Source organism: Lipophrys pholis, assembly GCF_963383615.2.
Source record: "Lipophrys pholis genome assembly, chromosome: 21".
Lineage (NCBI taxonomy): Eukaryota > Metazoa > Chordata > Actinopteri > Blenniiformes > Blenniidae > Lipophrys > Lipophrys pholis.
In genome coordinates, this window is record NC_137649.1 from 801,505 (window position 1) to 828,088 (window position 26,584).

The following is a 26,584-nucleotide window of genomic DNA, read 5'->3' on the forward strand; positions in this document are numbered from 1 at the left end:
CGTTCCTCAAGCTGACTCAGCCTCGCCTCAAGTGCTACAATAAAGCTACACTTTTCACAGGTCCCTGTGTCAGTAACTGAGGTCGAGGTGTAGCTAAACATCTGACATTTGGAGCAGGAAAAAATAGGAGGAGAGGAGGGGGAAGCCATGGCTAAACAGGTGCTAATAGGAGCTAAAACAGCTAAAACAAAGCAAAAACAGAGAGAAACTGGAAGGCAATCACCTTTTCGGTTTAGGAATCCGGTTCTTTCCGTGCGGTTCTTTTCGTCCAGTAGTTGGGTTAAGCAGCTCACCTGCTCTGAGCTCACCTGCATTAACTGTTCAATTTTGACAGCTAATTATTATTATTATTATTGTTGTTCATCCAGATAATCCCCCTCAGGGCTCTGATGATTAGCAGTTTGTGGTTTATGATGGCAGTTGTTTTCCTTCAGGCGGAGTCCAGCTCTTCCAGACATGCCAGTGAGAGCGGATCTGCAGAGAGCGAGCCGTCCTCAGCTGCAGTCCAGGAGGACACTGAGCAGCCCCGGGTTGAGCAGGTCAGTGCAGCGACTGCCATCCACCACCCACCAGCCCCCCCACACTGCAAACCTATGGACAGTTTAGAGTCTCAGATTAACTTGAAACCAGTTCTGTCAAAAATAACACGTTCATTTAATTAATTGATTTGAAACGTTTAATTCTGTAAAAAAAAATTATGTAATTGGCATAGTTTTGTTTACTTCTGGGTTTTTTTTTCTTTTGTTTTTAACTCCCTTACCGGAGCAGCAGCATGAGCAGCGTCTCTGGCTGCAGCACTGTGACTCCAGAGCAGCAAAGTATCGAGTGGAAAAATATTAAGGCAGAAAGTTTCACTTTAAAAAGTTTCCTGACGGCTGATTGAGAAAGTAAAAGTTATTAGTTTTACTTTGTAAAGCTGAATTTAATGACCACAGAAGTAATTCTGCAGTAAAACAGTAGGTTGCCATGTTGGCTGACCAGGAGCCACCAAACTGCTAAAGCTGGAGGAAATACTGCTAAAATATTAATTTATCCTCTTTCTCTCTTTCCCTGGCTCTCCTGTACACTGTGTGTGTGTGTGTGTGTGTGTGTGTGTGTGTGTGTGTGTGTGTGTGTGTGTGTGTGTGTGTGTGTGTGTGTGTGTGTGTGTGTGTGTGTGTGTGTGTGTGTGTGTGTGTGTGTGTGTGTGTGTGTGTGTGTGTGTGTGTTGCGCGTGCGTGCACTACAGTATATTATTGTCACTTTGTTCATGTAATAAGTTTACAACTTTGTTTCTAGAAAAATTAATATTCCCAAAGTGGTGGAGCTGCACTCTAACATAACCCAGACTGATGTTAGATGATTATTAATTAATTTATGTTTTTATTATTTTGCTGATCTTGGAGAGAAACAGTTAGGACGTTATAAAATAGTCTTTGAATTTAAATACAGTCTCTGTGTGCTGAGTCACCAATAATTCTGTGGTTTTCCTTGAATAAATATCCATTACAAGCTTCAGTATTCAGTAGAAAAACGATGCGATTAATCACAATTAATTACGCAAAATTTTGCAATTAATTAGTAACTTTTTTTAATCGATTGACAGCACTTCTTGAAACACAGGAAACTGAAGTACTGAAGAGAAAGTCCATGCTGGATAGCATGCAAACTCCACATTGATGTGATGGTAATGAGCCTCTCATACTAAATATATTGCTTAGAACTCCAAATAGCACCCACAAACTTTCAAAGAAACTCCTCAACACTTCAGTTAGAGCGTTAAATAGTTTTTCATCTCCTACCAGCTGCTTTTCACTGCGGGTGACACACATTAGGTTTGTCTTTAACTGCACCTATCAAAAGCTTTCTGTAGCATGTATTGATATGTTTTGATGCAGGTTGACTGATCTGATATACGGAGAGAAATGAGCAGAGAGCAAAGCTGTGATGAAAGACGCCACTGAAAGCAGATAAAGATTAACAGAAGCATCATAAAATAATAAAACAGCTTAAACCACCAAGTTAAACTGCTAAAATAGCCGAGGCTAATAAAGTTAAATTATTACAGTTTAAAATCTTTTTCTTAATTTTGATAATTTCTGATGGAACTTGTCTTTTAACTATAAATAGCAGATTGCTGAGTGAGTTTAGTGGTGAAGATGTACAACGCTAGATTCAGGCCTAACAGGAAGATAAACAGGTTCAGATTCATGACATCATTTTAACTGAAGCTGTACATTTTATGTTAACCTTCGCACCTGTAGCATTTTAGCATTTTGATGTTTTCTCCAACATGAACAGTTCAGGTCACAGCACGGTGAGGAGGAGGACAGTCTCAGTACATGTAGTTTCAGCTGTGAATTAATGCTGCATGCATATGGCTCAGCCAAAGAGAGATATGCTGATAACACGGCAGTACATTTAACTTCAAAATGAAAGATGTGCAGTGTCGTCGTGTTCTTGATCCCTGCACCTATTTCAAATTACAAAGTCACACCTGAGTTATTCTTCTCATCACACACTCTTTCATATCACTAAGCATCCAACAGTAAGACTTAATTAACCAAAGCTTAATGTTATCATACCTCCCTGCCACACGGATGCTTTCCTATTGAGTGCTAAAACCACTCATTGTGCCTCCAAAACAGGAACCGCCAAACAGGATCCAAATAAGCTGAGGCTCTTCACAGAGAGCAGGAAATCTTCCTGTTAAGTTGCTTTCTGCATGTGTCTCCTCCAGTTGTGTCTGTCCTTTGGACACAGAGCTTTCATCAATGTGGTGGTCTGCTAAGATTAACACTGTAGGGATTTCTTACCTCTTAATACTCACTAGTTACCATGTTTCTACTTAGTGCAGTCGGCCCACGGGGCACCATTTATGTTGTGTTTTGGCAGTTTGGCTATCGATAATGATTAATAATGATCAAAGATAGTTATTACTTATGGTATTGAAAATTTAATCTGATCTGTATCAGATTCCTCGACAGCACCACCCGTGTAACAGGAAATGATAGCTAATTCAGTTCTATCAGTCTCATGATATACTAAAGAGACATTTCATTCACCTTTGTGCTCATTAATAAGACAGCAAGTATGATTCCAAAAATTATATTTATTTCCAATGAAAACTAATAAAACACAGATTCTAACTACCTATATACAGCTTGGTGTGTGTGTGTGTGTGTGTGTGTGTGCGCGTGTGTGCGTGTGTGCGCGTGTGCGCGTGTGCGCGCGTGCGCGCATCTAGAGAGAGAGAGGTGGCGGGAGTGTGTGTGTGACATGTGATGGAACTACAAAACAAGATGTCGGATCACAATCAGCTCCATTCAGAATGGAGGTTACCAGAGAGCAGGAGGACTGTCCTCGGTCTCCACCAGGTGATGGAGAACAATCAGCTCCATTCAGAATGGAGGTTACCAGAGAGCAGGAGGACTGTCCTATGTCTCCACCAGGTGATGGAGAACAATCAGCTCCATTTCCTAAATGAGTTGACGGTCAGACGGTGTTCAGTTACTGAGGGCGTCAGAGGGCGCTACTCTGCATGAGCATAGTGACTAAATACTAGGAAAAAGAACAAAGGCAGCACTAAAGGCAGCAGTGGTCTGTGAGGCTGTTACAGTGTGAGATTGACAGTGTATAATATGAATGAGTGAATGTGACTATGTAAAGCTGCTGAAGCAGTAGAAAAGCATTTTAGAAGTAGAATCCATTCACCATTTACACCTGTAAAGTGAGCAGACGTTATTTCTTAATGTGTCTTCAACCTTTGGTCTTATGTCCTTTAGTGACCAGGGTTCACAGTGGGGATCAGAGACAGTGGAGATTGTCACTTTACTGCTACTAAGAACAACTACAGCATACAATGACCTCACAATCAAAGCTACACCAGCCCGGTACCCAAACAGGTTTTCAGTTTCACATTCAGTCTCAGTCAATTCTCTCCTGAACTGTTTCCTTCTCATGAACACACAGCAAATGTTGGTGAGTGTGTGTAAAGTAATCAAAACCAAAGACTTTGAAGAGATTCTTCATTCAGTGGACACGATAATGTGATTCACATTTCAACATGTGTGATACATGAACAAACTGAATGAGCCTGGACGTGTGCTGGGTGGTCCTGGAGTCTGACAGTAAAGCTTTAAAACAGTGCGGTGAAGGGAAACATTCTCTCAGGTCTACCAGCTTCAGGTAGTTCTTCTGTTAACTTCACAGCTGATCTCAGCTGGCAAAATACAATTGGTGTAACAGCAGTAGAACGTACTTAATACAAACTTATAAAGGCACTGAACCAGATCACTAAACTCTTTATTGGGAAAATAATCTGAAACTTCCACACGTCTTGTTTCTTCCAAACCAACAATGTTGAATCCAAGCAAACAGATTCATAAACACTGCTTATGTTTTCTCTCACTGTTGATGTTGAGAATGGTGGTGCGCACAGCCGCTCACCGCTCTCCACTCCTGATACACATGTGGATATGAGTTTATTGTTTAGAAGCTACTTTTTGCAGGGCAAAGTCTACGTACTGTTGTCAGGATCTACTGAGATTGGGATCTTGCTGTGTAATTACCATTACATCCAGAGGATATAGCCAGGGCTCCAGGTCTTCCTGGAGGATCTTCCCTAGCAGGAAGTGAAAACAAAGGAAGTAAAAGCAAGGCTTCAGGGCCGCCCAGCCCACATGGCTAAAGAGACAACCATTCAAGCTGCCACTTCCAGGCATCTTCCTCTCCAACCACAAAAGCTGCAGATTGCCTCTCTGTGCTGATCACAGAGACTTGGCTGCACCCCTCAATACCCAGGCATAGCTACCGAGTCAGCAGGCTGCACGGTCCACCACGAAGGCAGGAACCTCATCTCCGGTGAGAGCAGAGGATTGGGGCTATGCTGCTGAACAAAGGCAAAGACTAGACGGCCATTGTTCCTCGGACTTGGAACCTCGGAGGTTCGTCCTTGGAATGGTAATGGTTGTATACATACCACCTGATGCTCGTGATGACATAGCCATAAAGGAAGTGCACAAAGCAACAAACAGCCAACAGAACTTTGGTCTCCTGCACATCATAGCTGGGGAAGTCAACCATGCTGATCTGAAGACAGTATTCCCCAGATTGGATCAGCATATTTAATGTGCAACCAGTGGTGCAAACCCACTGGAACAAGCCTGACAACAGCAAGTCCAGTGACACCACGATGGCTGAGGGAGAGGTTGCGCTCATGGAGGAGCTGAATCACTTTTTCATCAGTGGTACGAACCAGGCAGGAACTGTGATTATATTGTAGCGGCCGCTGTGGGGGGAGCAGCCCAAGGGATTGTGGGAAATGCTCCCCCTATCTTTGTTTCTGTGTTGTCATCCCTTACGCAAAGAAAATATATTCTCAAATATATTTCATTTCAATATATTGAAATATTTAGTATTCTGATTTATTTGTTAATTAAAAAGATTTGATAATGTTAATGTCTGTCTTGGCATTTGAACTTGATTCAGAATTACAAGTAACTAAAAAATAAAAATAACAAGCCTGCATCTAAAAAAATCTGTTGTAAATATATGTAATTATATATTTTAATAATATTAGTGCCGTCATTCGCTTTAAAACAATTAACTAATTAATTGCACAATCTTCTCTAATTAATTGTGATTAATCACATCGTTTGTTCTACTGAATACTGAAGCTTGTAATGGATATTTATTCAGGGAAAATCACAGAATTAATGTCGACTCAACACACAGACTATATTTAAATTCAAAGACTATTTTTATAACCTCCTTTTAGCTTTACATGAAACTGTTTCTCTCTAAGATCAGCAAAATATAAAAACAAATGAATTAATTAATAATCATCTAACATCATTCTGGGTTATGTTAGAGTGCAGCTCCACCACTTTGAGAATTTAATATTTCTAGAAACAAAGTTCGAAACTTATTACATTAACAAAATGGCAATAATATATTGGAATACACGCACACACACACACACACACACACACACACACACACACACACACACACACACACACACACACACACACACACACAGGAGAGCCAGGGAAAGTGGAGACATTAGTTTGAAAAAAAAAAAATGGACGCAAACAAAACTCTGTTAATTACTTAAGATTTTATTGACTAATTAAACGTTTCATATCAATTAAATTAACACGTTATTTTTGACAGCACTAAATAATATATAACAATATTTTGAAAATTCTGTAAGGAATTTCCGCTTTTTGTATTTTGAAAAATATATGAAAATATATTTGCTTTTATAATAAAATATATGTAATATTTTCAATACAATGTTGTATATATGGATGAATATATTGACATATATTGGAATATCTGTAATGATATAATTAATATATTACATTTCAGAATATATATTTATATATTTGTTTATATTGAAATAGATGTAATAAAGTACTTAATACACTTCAGAATATAGATATGAGCATATGCAAATAAATATCCCAAATTTTGATTGCAACATAGATATTCCGCATATTTAGAATCAAGTCAATCATATGGGGGTGCTGCAGCGCCCCCTAGGATAGCCGAAGCACCGCTTAGCACCCCAAAGAAATAATAAATAATAAATAAAAAAAATTTCAGGGGTATATTTAGATCTTTTTTGTGTGTGAAGATTATAATTTGTTGCCTGGTTAATTAACAAATACACCAATAAAACATGTATTGTAACTTTGGAAGTATTTGTAACTAAAAAGCAGAGTAATGTGATTCAGCCAATCGCTGCAGCACATGCATTCACCTTTGAACTTACTACTTCCTGTTATTACGCGCGCATTTTTCCTGGCATAGTGGTGGAGGCAGCGCAGTGTTTATATCTGCTCTATTAAACTACCATAAACCATGAGAAACTACGCTGCTGCCAGGTTATTAAAGTGGAAGATGAAAACTGAGCTGGACGATCGGAGGCATCATGTTGCCTCTTCTTTTTTTAATTTGGACCAGAGAGAACCACATAGAAAGTGGATTGTACGTAGCCCCGGAGTGGCCAGAGAGAAAAATAATAACGTGTGGGAACGAGCTAATAAGTCGTTACCTCAAATTGATAAAGTGAGGGAACGAGATCATTTAATCTCTGGCCGCCAGATTCTTTACTTGCGGCCATGAATGAATGACCTGGAGTAATATAGTAGTGATAGTGGGGCCACTATCACCACCACTTTTGCTGTCACACAGTCAGCTGGTGGATCTAGAACCTAGAACCAGTTCTTTTCAGGCTTTTCATGGTGACATCATTGTGACTAACTTCACTTCCAGGTCTTGTTCCACGTTCTGAGTGCAGGCTGAGGTCTGCATGAGGCTGTGTTCTGCTCCGCTAAGCCCCAATATGATCTTCTACCCACAGAACTTCTTTCTAATGAAGCCAGACTTCTGGTTCCTCAGGAACGACTAAACAAACTACAAACTACTGGAAATGAAACTTGGAGTTTTTAGAGCTAAAATTTGCCTTTTAACGGCTTCATGTGAAAGAGAACTTTAATCAGAGTGTTTACCTAGGTTACCATGGAAACGGCTGTAGAGCAGCGTTCTATCATTCTACACCTCCATTCCTCCATGTTGAAGCTTTTGATTCAGACACGTCCAGAAATAAAGTGAAAGGAGCAGAAAGTCACTATGGAATGTTGGAATGGTGGAAAATAAGACCAAACTCATTTATTAATGATAAAGAGGAGAGACATGAGAATGAGATCTTCTATTTCTGGACCAAGGAGAGTTTAACTCGTCTGGACTTCACAGGTTTAGTTAGAAAACACCAAGATCTAATGAGCTCCGTGGAAACGAGGCTCTTAAAGCTGCAGAGCAGCAAATATGAGGGGATGGAGGCGACATTGGTGAAAAATATAATACGAGGGAAGGAGAGAGTAACTCTGTGTCCAGTTAGTAATCTGAGGTTACTAGTTAGTATCTCATTCCCACCTGTTATTATTATTATTATTCCTCTATGTCCACTCCGGGGCTCCATAGAGGAGCAACTCTTCATTCCAGGATCGACTCTATCAAAGTTCAGTCCTCCACCCTGTCCTTCCTTTGTCCTGCTATCATCAACACCATGGTGAGAGTTAACCACTGGTAAACAGCTAGTGGAGGTTAACTTTAACGTCAAGATAACTAACCTGGTTAAAGTTAACCCAGTTTAGAACTGCCGGGCCCTGGGCCAGGCAGATATGGAAAAAAGATGTTCACTTCTGGAAGAAAGCCTGAAATTTGTGTATCGGGGTTTTTGAGTACGCTGAATATGGATTTAATGAGATCCATGTTGGCAAATCAAGCATGCTGCCTAATTTGGGTTCCCACACTAAATGGAGAAATCCACTACGTGGATTACAAATGTAGATATCTTGCCAGAACTTTGGTTCTGTTTGACATAGAAACATGATCTTGGTGGTTTTTTGGAGTCATGGAATGCAATGAAATGGTTAAATATACCATCAATTGCATTAAGAACAACAAAGCCAACAAGATAATCTGCTTCAGCTGAGACTGAACTTCCTCACTGAGATGAGGAACTGCTGTGTCTTTCTGCTCACTGAGACCCGGCGGAGCCACAACAGGCCCGACTCCACCTATCACCTGGACAGACCAGCCGATGTGGAAGGGATGAGTGGGCGGAGCCACAACAGGCCCGACTCCACCTATCACCTGGACAGACCAGCCGATGTGGAAGGGATGAGTGGGCGGAGCCACAACAGGCCCGACTCCACCTATCACCTGGACAGACCAGCCGATGTGGAAGGGATGAGTGGGCGGAGCCACAACAGTGATCCAACATTACCTCCATGAGGAGGGCTTTTGTGCAGCAGGCTAATAATGAATAAGGCGTTTTCAGGTTGTACAGAAAGTAAAACTGTCTTCTAGGGCTGCAACTAACTATTATTTTGATAATCGATTAATCGGTTGATTATTCTTTCGATAAATCGATTGAATCAAACAAAAAAACATCTCAAATTGTAGGACCAGTTGATATTGAAGGAACCAAGCATCAAATATGTTCTGGTCATTTAAAAGCACATAACTGAACCAATACAATGATTTTATATATATATATATATATATATATATATATATATATATATATATATATATATATATATATATACACACATACATACATACACACACGCGCATGTATATAAGATGTATACAAAATAATTCTCAAATAAGATTTAATGTACTTCAGGGACCACATACAGTCCAGTTTCATCCTGAGTGGACCAGACTGGTAAGATATTACTATAATAACCTTTAACTTTACACTGGTCACAGTGTACATGATGGAATCGTCTATATTTTTGAAAGATCAAACAGTTAGTACTGGCAATGACTACAATCTCAACATAAAGTCCATTTTAATGACAGATTGTTGTGCAAATCCCCCGTCCAGCTCAGTAGGTAGAGCATGAGACTCAGTCTCAAGGTAGAGGGTTCATGTCCCCCGTCCAGCTCAGTAGGTAGAGCATGAGACTCAGTCTCAAGGTAGAGGGTTCATGTCCCCCGTCCAGCTCAGTAGGTAGAGCATGAGACTCAGTCTCAAGGTAGAGGGTTCATGTCCCCCGTCCAGCTCAGTAGGTAGAGCATGAGACTCTCAGTCTCAAGGTAGAGGGTTCATGTCCCCCGTCCAGCTCAGTAGGTAGAGCATGAGACTCTCAGTCTCAAGGTAGAGGGTTCATGTCCCCCGTCCAGCTCAGTAGGTAGAGCATGAGACTCAGTCTCAAGGTAGAGGGTTCATGTCCCCCGTCCAGCTCAGTAGGTAGAGCATGAGACTCTGTCTCAAGGTAGAGGGTTCATGTCCCCCGTCCAGCTCAGTAGGTAGAGCATGAGACTCTCAGTCTCAAGGTAGAGGGTTCATGTCCCCCGTCCAGCTCAGTAGGTAGAGCATGAGACTCTCAGTCTCAAGGTAGAGGGTTCATGTCCACCTTCCTGAGGGCTCTCCACCTTCCTGTGGGCTCTCCACCTTCCTGAGGGCTCTCCACCTTCCTGAGGGCTCTCCACCTTCCTGTGGGCTCTCCACCTTCCTGTGGGCTCTCCACCTTCCTGAGGGCTCTCCACCTTCCTGTGGGCTCTCCACCTTCCTGTGGGCTCTCCACCTGCAGGAAGGTTCTTAATGGGTCAATGTGATCTGGGTGACGGTGGAGCCTCCTGGTGGTTTTGGCCCTCGGGCCTCATGTTCTCTGCTGGAAAGGGAAAGTTAAACTAAGGTAGAGGAGCTTTACAGAGCAGCACTGTGCTGCAGGGAAGCAGCGAGGATTCAGATGTCTGGACTAATCTCCTGACACCACAATGTCTGAATAGTCCTCATTAATGTGTGTTAACAGGTAAATATGTGTCGGTGCAGTGACGTGTCCAGTACAGGGTGGAGCTCTGACCAGGTCCTCACAGGTTCTACTGTACCGCCTCCGCCTTGCTCCATTCACCTGGCTCTGCAGGCTGAGGTTCTGTTTTTAAACTTGATTTCAGTCAGCCAGCGTTGATGAAGCTCCGAAGGTGGAGTAAACGACTGCAACATGGGGAGTGACACATAAATCACGTGACGTAGAGAATCCATAATGAAATCCATTGCCAACACCTTTAATAATCACATTGTATGGATTGGTGGCTGCAGCCCTACTGTCTCCGGCCCGCCACTCTTTTGGACTAATTCTTGTTTTAGTATTTTATGTGTACTGTAACCAGTGACACATCTTCATGCAGTTCTTTTCAGTCATTAGACAGAAAGTAGTGCCACTGTTCATGACATTGGACTAAGTTATGGATTTTTTGTTTAGTTTTTCTGTGTTTTATTTATTCATTCGGGCTGAATATTGCACTTTTAAGTTCAAGAACTATTATTTTTCTTTGACCAAGTCAGGGTTTTTCCCTTGCATAATTTTTTTTTTTAAATTGACTTAATGAAGAGATACTAATTTTTAAAGTTTTGCACTTTGAGGTACATCTTTAGTTTCCCACCTCAGATGGTTTTGGTGTTAGTACAAGAATTATGTCAACACTTCTTCTGGGCTTTGTTAACAGTATACTGCAGTTTAGAATGGTCTCCTTGAGATTATACTAATAATAATCTCAAGTTGTAATTTGTGTTATTGAACCTGCATGCAAGGACGTTTCTAGACCTCCTGGGGGCCCGGGGGGGTAAGAAGGACTATGGGGGGGCCTCCCGGCCCCAGAACAATGATGAATAAAGTCCAGCACCACAGATTAGTAAAGAAATACAGAATTAAATTATTAACATATAAAATAATTCATAAATAACATAACTATCTAAACTGAATGCAAACTTTGAACACAATATATGAAAGCCAGAAAAACAAACGGAACTGAAATGTGCAAAATTTTAAAAGAAAATATCATCGTCAGCAAAGGACTAAGTTATGAATTATGTACACAGCCAGTGACAACAAGACTTCTGACAAACTGTGTGAGCAGTGCTGGACTGCTTCTTAAATAAAGCTCTTAAAACTGGTGTAAAGTAAGAATAAATATGTGCTCTAAGTTTGTCATACTGAAGAAGTGTGTTGTAAACCACACTGTCAAATCTATTTGAATGATTACTATATACATATATACATATATACACGCTTTATGAATGTGTTTAGAAGAAAATGGCTGAATTCACTTTACACAGATTTAAATGTGCAGGTAACTTTTCTGGTGATGATGGTGGAAGACTGGGAGTTTAGGACAAAGTGTCTGGGACTAACTGGGACTAACTTTTTAAAAATGTATCACACACAGCGTACACACTCTCACTTACCACAGTCACGTTATTTCTTTTCATCCTCTTGGTTTTTCTTTTCATGTCATGTGTCCTGAGGGGTTTGTCCGCTTCATTTGTTCGGTGTGTTTGACAACAAGGACTGCACCTTATGCAGGGTAGTAGTGGGGCCCCATTAGGGAGGTTCCTGATGTGTCATTGTAAGGTGTCCTGGGGGTTTCAAGTTGTGTCACTGATATCTGCTGTCTGTCGGGGGCCCCCTACTAGCACCAAGCCAGGACTACTGGGAAAGGGCCCCGTGCGGGGGGTTTTGTCATTGAAATTGACTGATGTCAGCCGTCCCTCGGGGCCCCCTTCAGCTCGGGACCCTAGGCAATTGCCTGTGTTGCCTACTGTGTTGTGGCGCCTCTGCCTGCATGATATATATTTCCAGTGTTGCTTTCTTTATTTTCCTTTGTTTGGTGGACTGAACTGGAATTTGGTGTGAAGCGTTTGGAAAATGACTGAAATGGAAAATGAACCGATGTTTGACTCTCAGGACCGCTGTTCAGTATTTGGTGTGTATTTGGTACAAGTCGTCCTTTAAAAGACCATTTCAAGAAAAGCTTCTCATCTTTTTTCTGTTTTACAGACAGAAACACCTCAAGCCACCAGAGCAGATGGACTCCGTACCCCCGGTCAACCCCTCAGCCCCCGTCAGCGCCGTGCTCAGCAGCGTGGTGAGAATATGGTGAGGGAGCCACCCTCCAACAGACCAGCTTTGGCCCCGGCCCCCCAGCCCCCCCAGGATGAAAGCCACGCTGGCTCTGCAGCCCTCATTGTGCTGCTCACGCTGGCCCTGGCTGCGCTCATCTTCCGTCGGATCTACCTGGCCAACGAGTACAGGTTTGACTACGACTTGTGACCTGCCCCCGCCCAAGCGCCCCACCTGCTAACCCCCCCGCGGCCCCCCACCCACCACCCCTCACCCGAGTCGCCCCTCCTGCATACTGCCACCCCCGACAGCACTGCGGAGCGAGGCAGTGGCCCACATTGACTCTGTTCCTCCCTTCTCGTCAGTCCACTGAGGGGGAACTTCATTCCAGCAGAGGAGGCGCTCCACCCTCCACCCTCCACCCTCCACAGCACCTCAAGGGGGCTTTTAATCCATGTGAATTTTGCTCTGCAGAGCGTCTTGCATTTTTAAAGAAGGGGAAGCTTTGTTGTTTGTAATCAGCTCAGCACACACATACTCTCCACAGAACTGTCATCCACCCCCGGCTGCTGCTTGTTCCCATTATTTAATTAAACTGTAATATAACATGTCAACCAAATAGAGTTGTTTGCCATTGTTGCCTCAGATTAATTATTTACAAGATGAAGACTAAAGTCTTCATCTTTTATTACCGGTGCTTGATAAACCCACAATGTGTTCACTCTTCTTGGGATTAGAAACCGGAGTGGGTTTAGTGCTCTTGCTCTCTTACCTGCAGTGAACCAGGGTGAAATATATCCTATATGATTCTGTTTATTAAAACCCCACAGTGGTGGCTCCAGAAGCTTCTTCCTGAAGGTTCAGTTGATCTTTTAGAGGGACTGTGGACTACATCTGTCTCCAATTCATCAAAACATACCAGTGAAGCCAAATGTCAGCGGTGCACACCGGTTCCCCAAAGCACTTCAGGATACATTCCTCTTTAGAATATACTGAAGAACATTGACTGGCCACTTTATTAGGTCCACCAGCACATAAACACAACAATCTGTGATCATCCAGTCTCCTGTCAGCAGCAGTGTCTCTACATGATGAAGCTCAGACTGAGCATGAGGATTCTGAAGAAAGGTGATTGATCTGCTCTACTTTCACACACAACCGTCTCCAGGCTGTCCAGAGAACGGAGAGACACACTGAGCAGCAGTTCTCTGGTCAGTGGACAGAATGGGTGGAGGTGGTGGAACATCTACAGGAACTCAAAGAACCTGGTTCCAACCTGCAGTGAGCAGAAGAACATCTGTGAGCTTCTCTAACAGCTGATGAAGACCACACCGGGAGTCCCCGATGAAGACCACACCGGGAGACCCCGATGAAGACCACACCGGGAGTCCCCGATGAAGACCACACCGGGAGACCCCGATGAAGACCACACCGGGAGTCCCCGATGAAGACCACACCGGGAGTCCCCGATGAAGACCACACCGGGAGCTCCACTTCACACTGGACAACCAGAACTGGACCAGACAAGTTCTGAATCTCCATTTCTGCAGAATTTGGTGTAAACACCATGAAAGCTTCGAACCATCCTGCCTGGTATCAACGGTTCAACTGCTGCGGTTCTGATGGTTTCGGGGCACACTTTGGGCTCTTTAGTATTCCCTTCAATTCAATCTTTATCGCCATTGTCAGAAATACAAGAAAATTCCGTAGGAGCAACTGAATCTAACATACAGTACATACAGTAGTATGATGTAGGAAAAGAAAGGAGGAAAAAAGTAAAGTGCATTAATGGTGCAGAATCCCATGAATACCCTAAATACAGGCACAACATATAAACAGTCTTATTTTTAGCAGCAACAGGCATAAACACAATATGTAAAGGGGGCACCAGAAACAGAGCACATGGTCAGATTGTAGAGTAATGATGTTGCAGCAATGCAAAGTCCAGTTCAGTTATTGTATTGGATGGGGTAAGGTTTACTGTCCATAGGAGAGGGGGGGGGGGGGGGGGGGCACTGTTCAGCAGCCTCACTGCCATTCTGGTGCTTCTGGCTGGTAAGGCCTTCTACCTTCTGCCTGAGGGCAGCAGGTAAAACAGGTGATGGCTGAGTGATGTTAGTCACGCAGGATGTTATACACTCTCTTCAGACAGTGGTCTGGGTCTCTGGAAGAGTAGTCCCCATGATTGTCTTCGGACCCGCCAACTTGAGTCCCTTGCAGAGGACATAGAGCGGTTCGACCCTAACAAGCCAGAGGTCAGTATAGAGGACTACCTCCAGGAGGTTGAACGCTGCCTCCTCGACCTGCCTCATCCTTCATCACGGGAGAAGCTGAAGCTTCTCTGGAAGACGACATCCAGGAGCGTCCATGTTTACATGGAGTCCCTCCCTCCTGCCATCAGAGACCATTACTCTGCCCTCTGTCATGCACTGAGGGAAGAGTATTCTCTGTACAATGATCCTGCCTCTGCAACTTTTGGTGCACTTGCAATCACTCAGAAGGGGGCGGAGCCTCCCAGAGAGTATTACAGGCGCCTAAGGGCCGCCTACTTCCAAGGCCACAATGCACCGGGGTTGGACGAAGACCAGACTTTCAAGTCCCTCTTCGTTAACAACCTCCACCACACTGTGCGGTTCGATGTCGCCCTGTTCTGCAGGACCACAAACCCCACCATGAAAGACCTCCGCAAACACGCGCAGATGGTGTTGGAGCTGCGCCACCGTTCATGTGAAAACCATGATGGTGACGATGGGATCCTGAGAACGCAGGCGACTGGAAACACGAACTAGGCACCTGTAGGTCACGATGTCCCCTCCCCCGCACCTGCTGTGGATGGGGGGCCCGTTAGATGTCCACAACCTTGACCACGAGGTGGACAATTCAATTCAATTCAATTCAATTTTATTTGTAAAGCTCTAAATCACATCAACAAACATCTCAAAGCCTCTTACAATGATAGAGAACAACAGAACCCAACTAAACCTTCCAGAACCTCTTACAATGATAGAGAACAACAGAACCCAACTAAACCTTCCAGAACCTCTTACAATGATAGAGAACAACAGAACCCAACTAAACCTTCCAGAGCAGCAGATGGAACAAGCAACAGTGGAAACCAGGAAGAACTCCCTCTCAGGAAGAACAGTTCATAAGAAGTCCCTCTTCAGGAAGAAACCGTGGGGCGGAGCCTAGACTCTGGAAGGGGGGGGGGGGGGGGGGGGGGGGCCTTGACCGGTTGGGGGGAGAAGTACATGGGATAGGACAGGGAGAGAGAGGAATAGAAGAGGGGGAGAGAGGAATAGAAGAGGGAGAGAGAGAGAGGAATAGAAGAGGGAGAGAGAGGAATAGAAGAGGGAGAGAGAGGAATAGAAGAGGGAAGAGGGAGAGAGAGGAATAGAAGAGGGAAGAGGGAGAGAGGAATAGAAGAGGGAGAGAGAGAGAGGAATAGAAGAGGGAGAGAGAGGAATAGAAGAGGGAGAGAGAGAGAGGAATAGAAGAGGGAGAGAGAGGAATAGAAGAGGGAGAGAGAGAGGAATAGAAGAGGGAAGAGGGAGAGAGAGGAATAGAAGAGGGAGAGAGAGAGAGGAATAGAAGAGAGAGAGAGAGAGAGGAATAGAAGAGAGAGAGAGAGAGAGGAATAGAAGAGGGAGAGAGAGAGGAATAGAAGAGAGAGAGAGAGAGAGGAATAGAAGAGAGAGAGAGAGAGAGGAATAGAAGAGAGAGAGAGAGAGAGGAATAGAAGAGGGAGAGAGAGAGGAATAGAAGAGAGAGAGAGAGAGAGGAATAGAAGAGGGAGAGAGAGAGGAATAGAAGAGGGAGAGAGGCAGACAGGCCAGAGAAGTACAAATACTAAGAAAAGTCTCTGATGAGCGTTGGTCTGATGATGAACCAATCTCAGTCTGGAGTTTAAGGGCCGTGCCGTTGCGGTGGGGTCCCGGTGCTGTGGTGGGGTCCCGGTGCTGTGGGGGGGTCCCGGTGCTGTGGGGGGGTCCTGGTGCTGTGGGGGGGTCCCGGTGCTGTGGGGGGGTCGGGTAGTAGGACCGTGGTAACTCCACTCTGGGAGTCTTGGGTCTGATCCCCTGGATCCTGCTCCCCTCCTGTCAGGATCTGGTGGATCCAGTAATGTTGTTACACAGAGAGAAAGAAAGAAAGACAAGAAACAGAAGCTCCAAATGTAGAGTTCCTCCCTTTAACGGGAGAGAGGAAATCCCCTCAGCAGTCTAGGCCTAGAGCAGCTCAACTTAGTGCTCCTATTTTATTCCTAATGAGAAGCTCTATCAAAGAGGAAGCTTTTTAGTCTACTCTTAAAACAACCGCACAGAGGTAAGAGATCAGGTAGGCCAAGACCTCACCACTCCCAACGGAGATGTAAGTCCAGAAACCATGGGGACGTAGACGTCCCACAGTGGATTAAAACCTGAATCAAAGAGGTGGTGCAGGACCTGAACCCGCCTGGTCAGAAGGGACCCGGCTCCTCAGAGGAACCGGACTCCCAGCCCCTGACCTCATGACTAGGCCGCATGCCCCTCCCCTCCGCACACAAAGTCCACTTTGTAAGGAGGAGAAGGAGGAGATCCAGGAAGTCAAAGAGACCCCCAGAACCAACAGAGAGGACCCCTTTGACCTTCTTGGGTAATCTGGTGAGCGATGGCTATGCCAACCGCTTATACACCTCAGTGGTGGTAGGGGGTGTCGACACCCTCGCCCTGCTTGATTCTGGGTCAGGAATCACCCTCATGTGTTCAGCCACCTTCACACAGGTTGCTAGAACCATGCGGGACCTAGGAAAGCCACTTCAGGTGGAAGAGTGTAGCATGAACATCAGAAGCTTCACTCAGGACGAGTCCCCCATCACTAAACCTGTCTGGGTCCACGTCGCTTTCCAGGACATGCCAGTGACGCACCCCATCTACGAACCGGCTACTTAGACCCACCATCGGGGTCTACCATCCTTCTCCACACAACGATGAGCAACACTGCCGCTCACGGTAATCTCATCTATGTGGACGACTTCCTCATGCGTCACTGCACCTTTGAGGAACATTTAGCTGAAACACGACACGTCCTTTATCAACTCCTGGTAGCTGGAACCAGACTTGCTCTCAGCAGAGTTCAGGGGTGCCGCACCAGAGTTGAACACATGGCGCTGATGGGACTGAACCCCTAGCAGGGAGAGTTCACACCATTCAAAACCTCAGAGCCCCGACTACCCTGTCAGGACTTAGGAGCCTCCATGTGGTCTGCAGCCAGTCCTCACAGTCCACCAGGTACTGTGCAGTGAGTGCTGGACCCCCCAGAGAACCCCTTAGTGAAGACAAGCCCTTGGAGTGGGAAACTCCTGCAGAAACATCTTTCTGCCTCACAAAAGAGAAACTCTGCTCAGCATCCTGTCTGGCCCACCTAGACCAGGACCCAGAGTCCCTCCTCCAGACAGACTTCCCCACTCATAGTCTCAGTGCCGCCCCAGCGCAGTCACATGACACAGACAAAGTTGTGGCTTACACTAGCAGACCTCTTAACAGCGTGGAGGTACAGACCTCCCACTGTGAGGAAGCCTTCGCCACGACTCAGACCGTTCCACCCAGTCATCATGAACATGATGAAAATGTCTGTCAGGGTTCGCTTAACCTTTATGTTGACAACTTCCAGCTCCACCTTGACACAGCCACCATGGCTGCTGTCCTCCGTCTGAACCCAGCGTTCAGCCACTGGAGCCTCCCACCTTCCGTCGACTCAGACAGAAGCACACATGTCACATCCAGTGTCATGGCTGCTCTGTACGACATGTTGGTAATGGAGACCAACCTCCATTTACCAAACCACTCCCAGTCATCTTCTCAGGTTGACCAAGTCAACCACAGCACCACCCACATACTCAGGTATGGCAACAGCAGTGGTACAGATGGAGAGGTGAACCTCCAACAGGTGCTGGTGACCATTCGGTCCAGCGTGCACCACCCCACAGGTTTCACTCCCATCAGAAGAATGACTGGTAGAGAAACGACCCTTCACTGCACCTTCCAGACCAACCAGAAGAGGGCAGTGTTGTCACGACCTGCACCGCAGAGCCACTCAATCCATTTATTCCCTCGGAGTATGGTTAACTCCTCCCCTAGCGAGGGGGGAGAACCTCCACCCCAGGAGCAGAGGAGATTCTTTATCAGTAGGGTTTAGTGACAGCATGCTCAGATCCCATCAGGTGCATATACTAATAATAATAATAATGGCTTGGATTTATAGAGCTTTTCTCGCACTGACTCAGCGCGTCCAGAGACCACGATTCATTCACACCAGTCCCGCCAGTGATGGTAAACTACGTTGTAGTCACAGCTGCCCTGGGGCTGCTGACGGAGGCCTGGCTGCCATTTTGGGCCAACGGCCCCTCCGACCACCACCAACATTCATGCACCATTCATACAAGGCAAAGTGGGTAAAGTGCCTTGCCCAAGGACACAACGACAATGACTTTGATAGAGTGGGATTCGAACTGCCACCGGTTATTGGAAGACCGACTGTACCACTGAGCCATGATCATGTTAGTACACCCTGCCACCTTCAGAAATCTAACTCCGCCTCCTCAGACAACCTGAGCAGTTACAAAGCTTGAGTTGAGCCGTTCAGGGAAATCTAGTCACTGTAAAGTCATCTCCAGCTCTACTAACACCACTTAGCATGCCTTAGCCTCTGTCGAGTATTGTTTAGGAGAAATAACCCCTGTGTGTAGTCAGAGATCTCACAGGAGATCGTAGGGAGATGAGCTCCTCCGTTAGCAGCTTCAGTACAGGTAGAACCACCTTACTTAGCTCCACTAACCCGGGTTGAGCAACTTCTCAAGACTAACACCCCCACGGTTATAAACCTTCACAGATACATCTGACATAGTCTCTGCAGTGCTATTTTAACCTCTGTGGACCCACAGAGCCAAGAGTTGTGATTTCTTCAGAACCTAATGTGTACAGTTGAAATCTCTGTAGTGAAGGTTGGGTTTTGGAAGGGAACACACACGTACACCTCCACACACCACACTTCACTCTCTCACTCCTAGCCGGAGCAGGTGCACCAAGACCCCCCAGAGGGCTGGTGGCTCTTGGACGCCTGCTCACTGGTGAACCATCGCCGATGTCGTTGCACACGCCAAGTGCAACCACCTCCAAATGTTTCAGATCAGACTCGACTCCCTGCATCCGGTACCTCCGCTTTTGTAAACTGGTCCACAAACATGTCGCGAGCTAATCCCTATCCTCCGGGAGGTGTGGGAGGAGCCTACTAACTGTTTTCTAACCACCTGTCCCCCTTTCCCTTTCCTTTCTTCAACTCTGGTACTTCATTTTCATTCATGTTTGGGAAACTGTACGAAATGAGTCTTGTGGTAGTAGGTAGTTAGAAAAGAAGTTAAAGGTCTGCCCAGACTAGTCTCTCTGTCTGCCCAGACATTAGTCTCACACATGAACTGTATGAACTGTTGGACTGTTGTGGACATGATGTTTTCCAGGACATCCGGACGTTCACATGGACTCCACGATCACATGGACTATATGGCCCAGGTTTGCTCCAAAGACTGTGAGCAGTATCCCACTCTTCGGAACAAAGGGGGGATGTTGGGCTGAAGATTCCAGTGAACTGCTCCAAGCAGTTCTGTGACAGAGGTGAACCACCAGGGACAATGGACAGGACATAAAACAGCAGGGAGCCGGCCAGAGATAACCAATGAGGATGGTCGAACCCGACCCAAACCCCACAGGGGTCCAAAATTCAAACTTGGTCAAACTGCCTTCCAACCAACTGTCCCCTGCTTCTCATCCCAGCCACCAAGAGGGACACACGTCCCCGCTGCCTCGGGACGGTAAAGAGAGCACCAAGTGGACCCACGGAACTGAACCAGTTAGATTAGCGTGAAGCGAACATGCAATGTGTTTCAATGTGTCATTACCGCTGCAGCTCCTCACGAATCTGCAGCGGGTAGTGTACGTGTTCACGTGCACCATCGCAGTACGGACTCGGGTTTTCCACCTCAGAACCAGAGGTCCAAGTGAGCTCCAGGCCCACTGGGAGCTCTGTGGAGAACTGGGTTGCAGAACCGAACCTCGCCAGAACTCTGTCTTTCTCCTCTCTGTCCCCTCCCCCCCTTCACTGACTTGCTGCTCGTCTTATCTGATCAAGATAAGCTCTCACACACACACACACACACACACACACACACACACACACACACACACACACACACACACACACACACACACACACACACACACACACACACACAGCCACATTTAGCAGCCAAACTGCTATCTGCTGCCGCTAAGCCATCACCATAGTTCTTGCTGCTTGTTCCGAAATGTAGTCAGAACTCCAGCGCTCAGAACCGGGCCAACGAACCCGCCGGTCGTATTGGGAGTAGGTGATAGTGCTTCGCTCCGAGACCGCCCTCGCGCATGCGCGCACGACAGGCGTCTTGTTTATCTGGTCGCTAAGCAACCGCCGCTTCCCCAGAAAGAGCGAGTCAAACGCCCCTAGTGGTCGCGTGGGTCATCGCAATCCCTCTTGACGTCCACCTGGTGGACGCATCAGGTCATTGCGCTCTGCCTCTGCGCGCCGCCGCACGCCCCTAGTGGTCGTCACGGTCACCACGCTTCACCCGACGTCTGCCTCCACCTGGTGGACGTTCAAGGTCGCTACACCAATTCACACCCATCGGGGTCATTACACCCACATCACTCCAGACCCCACACACACACACACACACACACACACACACTCTTTGTACATAGTGTTGCTGTTTAATAGATTAGATCTCCGTGTTAGATGTCGTTTGCTACTTGAATGTGTTGATTTATGAGATGATTTCAGAATTATTGATGAATTAATACATTTTGTTAATAAACGCCTGTTAGCTGAACTGAACGCTTCTTGGTGATTATTGTGTATTTATTGTTGACAATTCACTGGTTTGTAACAGTCTGTGCTCGGATCTCACACCTTCCCTTTTATTTAAGATTGTTATATTTTACAGAAATATTAATTAACTTAAACAAACCTTTTACAAACGAGACTGATATTTTGGTATTAGCTATTTCCAGTTTATCTGGTGGTGCCCCGATTTATTATTAATATATAAATAACACATTTATGCAAATTAATAATTATTAATTATTTTTGATAGGCCAGAAACAGCTGGTTTAGGAAAACCGGGTTCCTGGTGTGGACGTCTCATGAGCGTACTCCACCACATGTTTACTTTTTAGATGTCTTATCAGATTAGCTGTGTTAAACGAAGCTCTGGTGCTCCACCTCTCAGGACTGTGGTGAAGCTCTGGTGCTCCACCTCTCAGGACTGTGGTGAAGCTCTGGTGCTCCACCTCTCAGGACTCCTCTGCTCGTTGATCAAATTAATAACGATGCATCTGGCGTGTTTTGCTCGTATCTTCACCATGTGTGTTTATCTGCAGTGGTCACAGGGTGAACACAACGGAGCGCTCGCAGAGCGGTCTAATTCTGGGGGACTTCTTGGGATTGGCTAAAACCCCCGATGACCTGACAGAGGGTTTCTGACTGGCTCGTTGGAGCACACAACATTAAACCAGTCAGAGAGAGAGCGAGACGCCAGGTGTCATTCGCAGGTATGGGGACGCATATTACTGCTGGAAAACCGTTAGATTGTGAATCTTGCTCCCTTTAAGTCAGATAAAGACAAATGACAAAATGTTTTTGGTAAGTTATGTGTTTCTGGCCATGACAAGCCCTTTTCATTCAGTTTGCCAGCTGCATCTCGGGTGGTGTTCCTCCCACCTTTAACATTAATATCAATGAAATAAGACACCAGATTGCGGTCGGACTTCTCAAGAGCACAGGTGTCTTTTAAAAAGATTCTACATATACACAGCACGTCATTTTAGAGTGGATGGAAGCATGTTTTCTGCTGTACAAATCTTCTAAAGTATTTGCTTAGTGAATGACTTACTCTAACACTTTGTACACAGTCTTATATTCAACCTGTATTTTAATTGAAATACATTTTGTTTGAAGGACGACGACTGTGTACAGAATGCTTGACATTCGGTGTTCAGATATGTACACGTAGTACAGGAGAAATAATTTACCTGGATTGAGAGACATTAGACACAGGACCAACACGTTTATATTAGGGGTGATTAGGAAAGTACTTTGTTTTATCTGGCGAAAAAAAGAATGAAGAGTCTTTAAAATGTAGATAAAAGTTTCCTATGAATGCTGGGAAGTCCTTTTGGTGCTAAAACAAAATGCTACAAACACAACGAAGGAGATAGAATCACTAATTGGAAAGGACTGGACGAGTTATAGCAGCACTTTAACCTGATAACTTAACTATAACACTTTAACCTGATAACTTAACATTAACACTTTAACCTGATAACTTAACTATAACACTTTAACCTGATAACTTAACATTAACACTTTAACCTGATAACTTAACTATAACACTTTAACCTGATAACTTTAATTTTAACTATAACACTTTAACCTGATAACTTAACTATAACACTTTAACCTGATAACTTAACTATAACACTTTAACCTGATCACTTAACTTTAACTTTAACCTGATAACTTTAACTTTCACACTTTAACCTGATAACTTAACTATAACACTTGAACCTGATAACTTTAACTTTAACACTTTAACCTGATAACTTAATTATAACACTTTAACCTGATAACTTTAACTTTAACACTTTAACCTGATCACTTAACTTTAACTTTAACCTGATAACTTTAACTTTCACACTTTAACCTGATAACTTAACTTTTAACGGCACGGCCCTTAAACTCCAGACTGAGATTGGTTCATCATCAGACCAACGCTCATAGTAGACTTTTCTTAGTATTTGTACTTCTCTGGCCTGTCTGCCTCTCTCTCTCTCTCTCTCTCTCTCTCTTCTATTCCTCTCTCTCTCCCTCTTCTATTCCTCTCTCTCTCCCTCTTCTATTCCTCTCTCTCTCCCTCTTCTATTCCTCTCTCTCTCTCTCCCTCTTCTATTCCTCTCTCTCTCCCTCTTCTATTCCTCTCTCTGTCTCTCCCTCTTCTTTTTCTCTCTCTCTCCCTCTTCTATTCCTCTCTCTCCCTCTTCTATTCCTCTCTCTCTCCCTCTTCTATTCCTCTCTCTCTCTCTCTCCCTCTTCTTTTCCTCTCTCTCTCCCTCTTCTATTCCTCTCTCTCTCCCTCTTCTATTCCTCTCTCTCCCTCTTCTATTCCTCTCTCTCTCCCTCTTCTATTCCTCTCTCTCTCTCTCTCCCTCTTCTATTCATCTCTCTCTCTCCCTCTTCTATTCCTCTCTCTCTCCCTCTTCTATTCCTCTCTCTCTCTCTTCTATTCCTCTCTCTCTCCCTCTTCTATTCCTCTCTCTCTCCCTCTTCTATTCCTCTCTCTCTCTCTCCCTCTTCTATTCCTCTCTCTCTCTCTCCCTCTTCTATTCCTCTCTCTCTCTCTCTTCTATTCCTCTCTCTCTCTCTTCTATTCCTCTCTCTCTCCCTCTTCTATTCCTCTCTCTCTCTCTTCTATTCCTCTCTCTCTCCCTCTTCTATTCCTCTCTCTATCTCTTCTATTCCTCTCTCTCTCTCTCTTCTATTCCTCTCTCTCTCTCTCCCTCTTCTATTCCTCTCTCTCTCTCTCTCTTCTATTCCTCTCTCTCTCTCTTCTATTCCTCTCTCTCTCCCTCTTCTATTCCTCTCTCTCTCCCTCTTCTATTCCTCTCTCTCTCCCTCTTCTATTCCTCTCTCTCTCTCTCCCTCTTCTATTCCTCTCTCTCTCCCTCTTCTATTCCTCTCTCTCTCTCTCCCTCTTCTTTTTCTCTCTCTCTCCCTCTTCTATTCCTCTCTCTCCCTCTTCTATTCCTCTCTCTCTCCCTCTTCTATTCCTCTCTCTCTCTCTCTCCCTCTTCTTTTCCTCTCTCTCTCCCTCTTCTATTCCTCTCTCTCTCCCTCTTCTATTCCTCTCTCTCCCTCTTCTATTCCTCTCTCTCTCCCTCTTCTATTCCTCTCTCTCTCCCTCTTCTATTCCTCTCTCTCTCTCTCCCTCTTCTATTCATCTCTCTCTCTCCCTCTTCTATTCCTCTCTCTCTCCCTCTTCTATTCCTCTCTCTCTCTCTTCTATTCCTCTCTCTCTCCCTCTTCTATTCCTCTCTCTCTCTCTCCCTCTTCTATTCCTCTCTCTCTCTCTCCCTCTTCTATTCCTCTCTCTCTCTCTCTTCTATTCCTCTCTCTCTCTCTTCTATTCCTCTCTCTCTCCCTCTTCTATTCCTCTCTCTCTCTCTTCTATTCCTCTCTCTCCCTCTTCTATTCCTCTCTCTATCTCTTCTATTCCTCTCTCTCTCTCTCTTCTATTCTCTCTCTCTCTCTCCCTCTTCTATTCCCTCTCTCTCTCTCTCTCTTCTATTCCTCTCTCTCTCTCTTCTATTCCTCTCTCTCTCCCTCTTCTATTCCTCTCTCTCTCTCTCTTCTATTCCTCTCTCTCTCTCTTCTATTCCTCTCTCTCTCCCTCTTCTATTCCTCTCTCTCTCCCTCTTCTATTCCTCCCTCTCTCCCTCTTCTATTCCTCTCTCTCTCTCTTCTATTCCTCTCTCTCTCCCTCTTCTATTCCTCTCTCTCTCTCTCTTCTATTCCTCTCTCTCTCTCTTCTATTCCTCTCTCTCTCCCTCTTCTATTCCTCTCTCTCCCTCTTCTATTCCTCTCTCTCTCTCTCTCTTCTATTCCTCTCTCTCTCTCTTCTATTCCTCTCTCTCTCCCTCTTCTATTCCTCTCTCTCTCTCTCTTCTATTCCTCTCTCTCTCTCTTCTATTCCTCTCTCTCTCCCTCTTCTATTCCTCTCTCTCTCTCTCTTCTATTCCTCTCTCTCTCTCTTCTATTCCTCTCTCTCTCCCTCTTCTATTCCTCTCTCTCTCCCTCTTCTATTCCTCCCTCTCTCCCTCTTCTATTCCTCTCTCTCTCTCTTCTATTCCTCTCTCTCTCCCTCTTCTATTCCTCTCTCTCTCCCTCTTCTATTCCTCTCTCTCTCCCTCTTCTATTCCTCTCTCTCTCTCTCTTCTATTCCTCTCTCTCTCTCCCTCTTCTATTCCTCTCTCTCTCCTCTTCTATTCCTCTCTCTCTCCCTCTTCTTTTCCTCTCTCTCTCCCTCTTCTATTCCTCTCTCTCTCCCTCTTCTATTCCTCTCTCTCCCTCTTCTATTCCTCTCTCTCTCCCTCTTCTATTCCTCTCTCTCTCTCTCCCTCTTCTATTCCTCTCTCTCTCTCTCTTCTATTCCTCTCTCTCTCCCTCTTCTATTCCTCTCTCTCTCCCTCTTCTATTCCTCTCTCTCTCCCTCTTCTATTCCTCTCTCTCTCCCTCTTCTATTCCTCTCTCTCTCCCTCTTCTATTCCTCTCTCTCTCCCTCTTCTATTCCTCTCTCTCTCTCTCTTCTATTCCTCTCTCTCTCTCCCTCTTCTATTCCTCTCTCTCTCCCTCTTCTATTCCTCTCTCTCTCTCTCTCTTCTATTCCTCTCTCTCCCTCTTCTATTCCTCTCTCTCTCCCTCTTCTATTCCTCTCTCTCTCTCTTCTATTCCTCTCTCTCTCCCTCTTCTATTCCTCTCTCTCTCCCTCTTCTATTCCTCTCTCTCTCTCTCCCTCTTCTATTCCTCTCTCTCTCTCTCTTCTATTCCTCTCTCTCTCTCTTCTATTCCTCTCTCTCTCCCTCTTCTATTCCTCTCTCTCTCTCTTCTATTCCTCTCTCTCTCCCTCTTCTATTCCTCTCTCTATCTCTTCTATTCCTCTCTCTCTCTCTCTTCTATTCCTCTCTCTCTCTCTCTCTTCTATTCCTCTCTCTCTCTCTTCTATTCCTCTCTCTCTCCCTCTTCTATTCCTCTCTCTCTCTCTCTTCTATTCCTCTCTCTCTCTCTTCTATTCCTCTCTCTCTCCCTCTTCTATTCCTCTCTCTCCCTCTTCTATTCCTCTCTCTCTCTCTCTCTTCTATTCCTCTCTCTCTCTCTTCTATTCCTCTCTCTCTCTCTTCTATTCCTCTCTCTCTCTCTTCTATTCCTCTCTCTCTCCCTCTTCTATTCCTCTCTCTCTCTCTCTTCTATTCCTCTCTCTCTCTCTTCTATTCCTCTCTCTCTCCCTCTTCTATTCCTCTCTCTCTCCCTCTTCTATTCCTCCCTCTCTCCCTCTTCTA

The 26,584-nt window shown here is 45.1% G+C and overlaps 1 protein-coding gene across 2 annotated transcripts in view; it reads left to right on the forward strand.

The window, feature by feature from the left end:
- ube2j1 (ubiquitin-conjugating enzyme E2, J1) overlaps window positions 1-13,249 on the forward strand; it is a 45,502-nt gene extending 32,253 nt beyond the window's left edge. Inside the window, exons 7-8 of one of the 2 annotated variants that reach the window (XM_080490772.1) lie at window positions 435-539; window positions 12,345-13,249. In XM_080490772.1, coding sequence (XP_080346898.1) covers window positions 435-539; window positions 12,345-12,617 — 378 coding nt within the window. In that variant the 3' untranslated portion in view covers window positions 12,618-13,249. The remainder of the gene's footprint in view (window positions 1-434; window positions 540-12,344) is intronic. The other variant, XM_080490773.1, reaches the window with a different exon arrangement.
- Window positions 13,250-26,584: the final 13,335 nt, after the last annotated feature.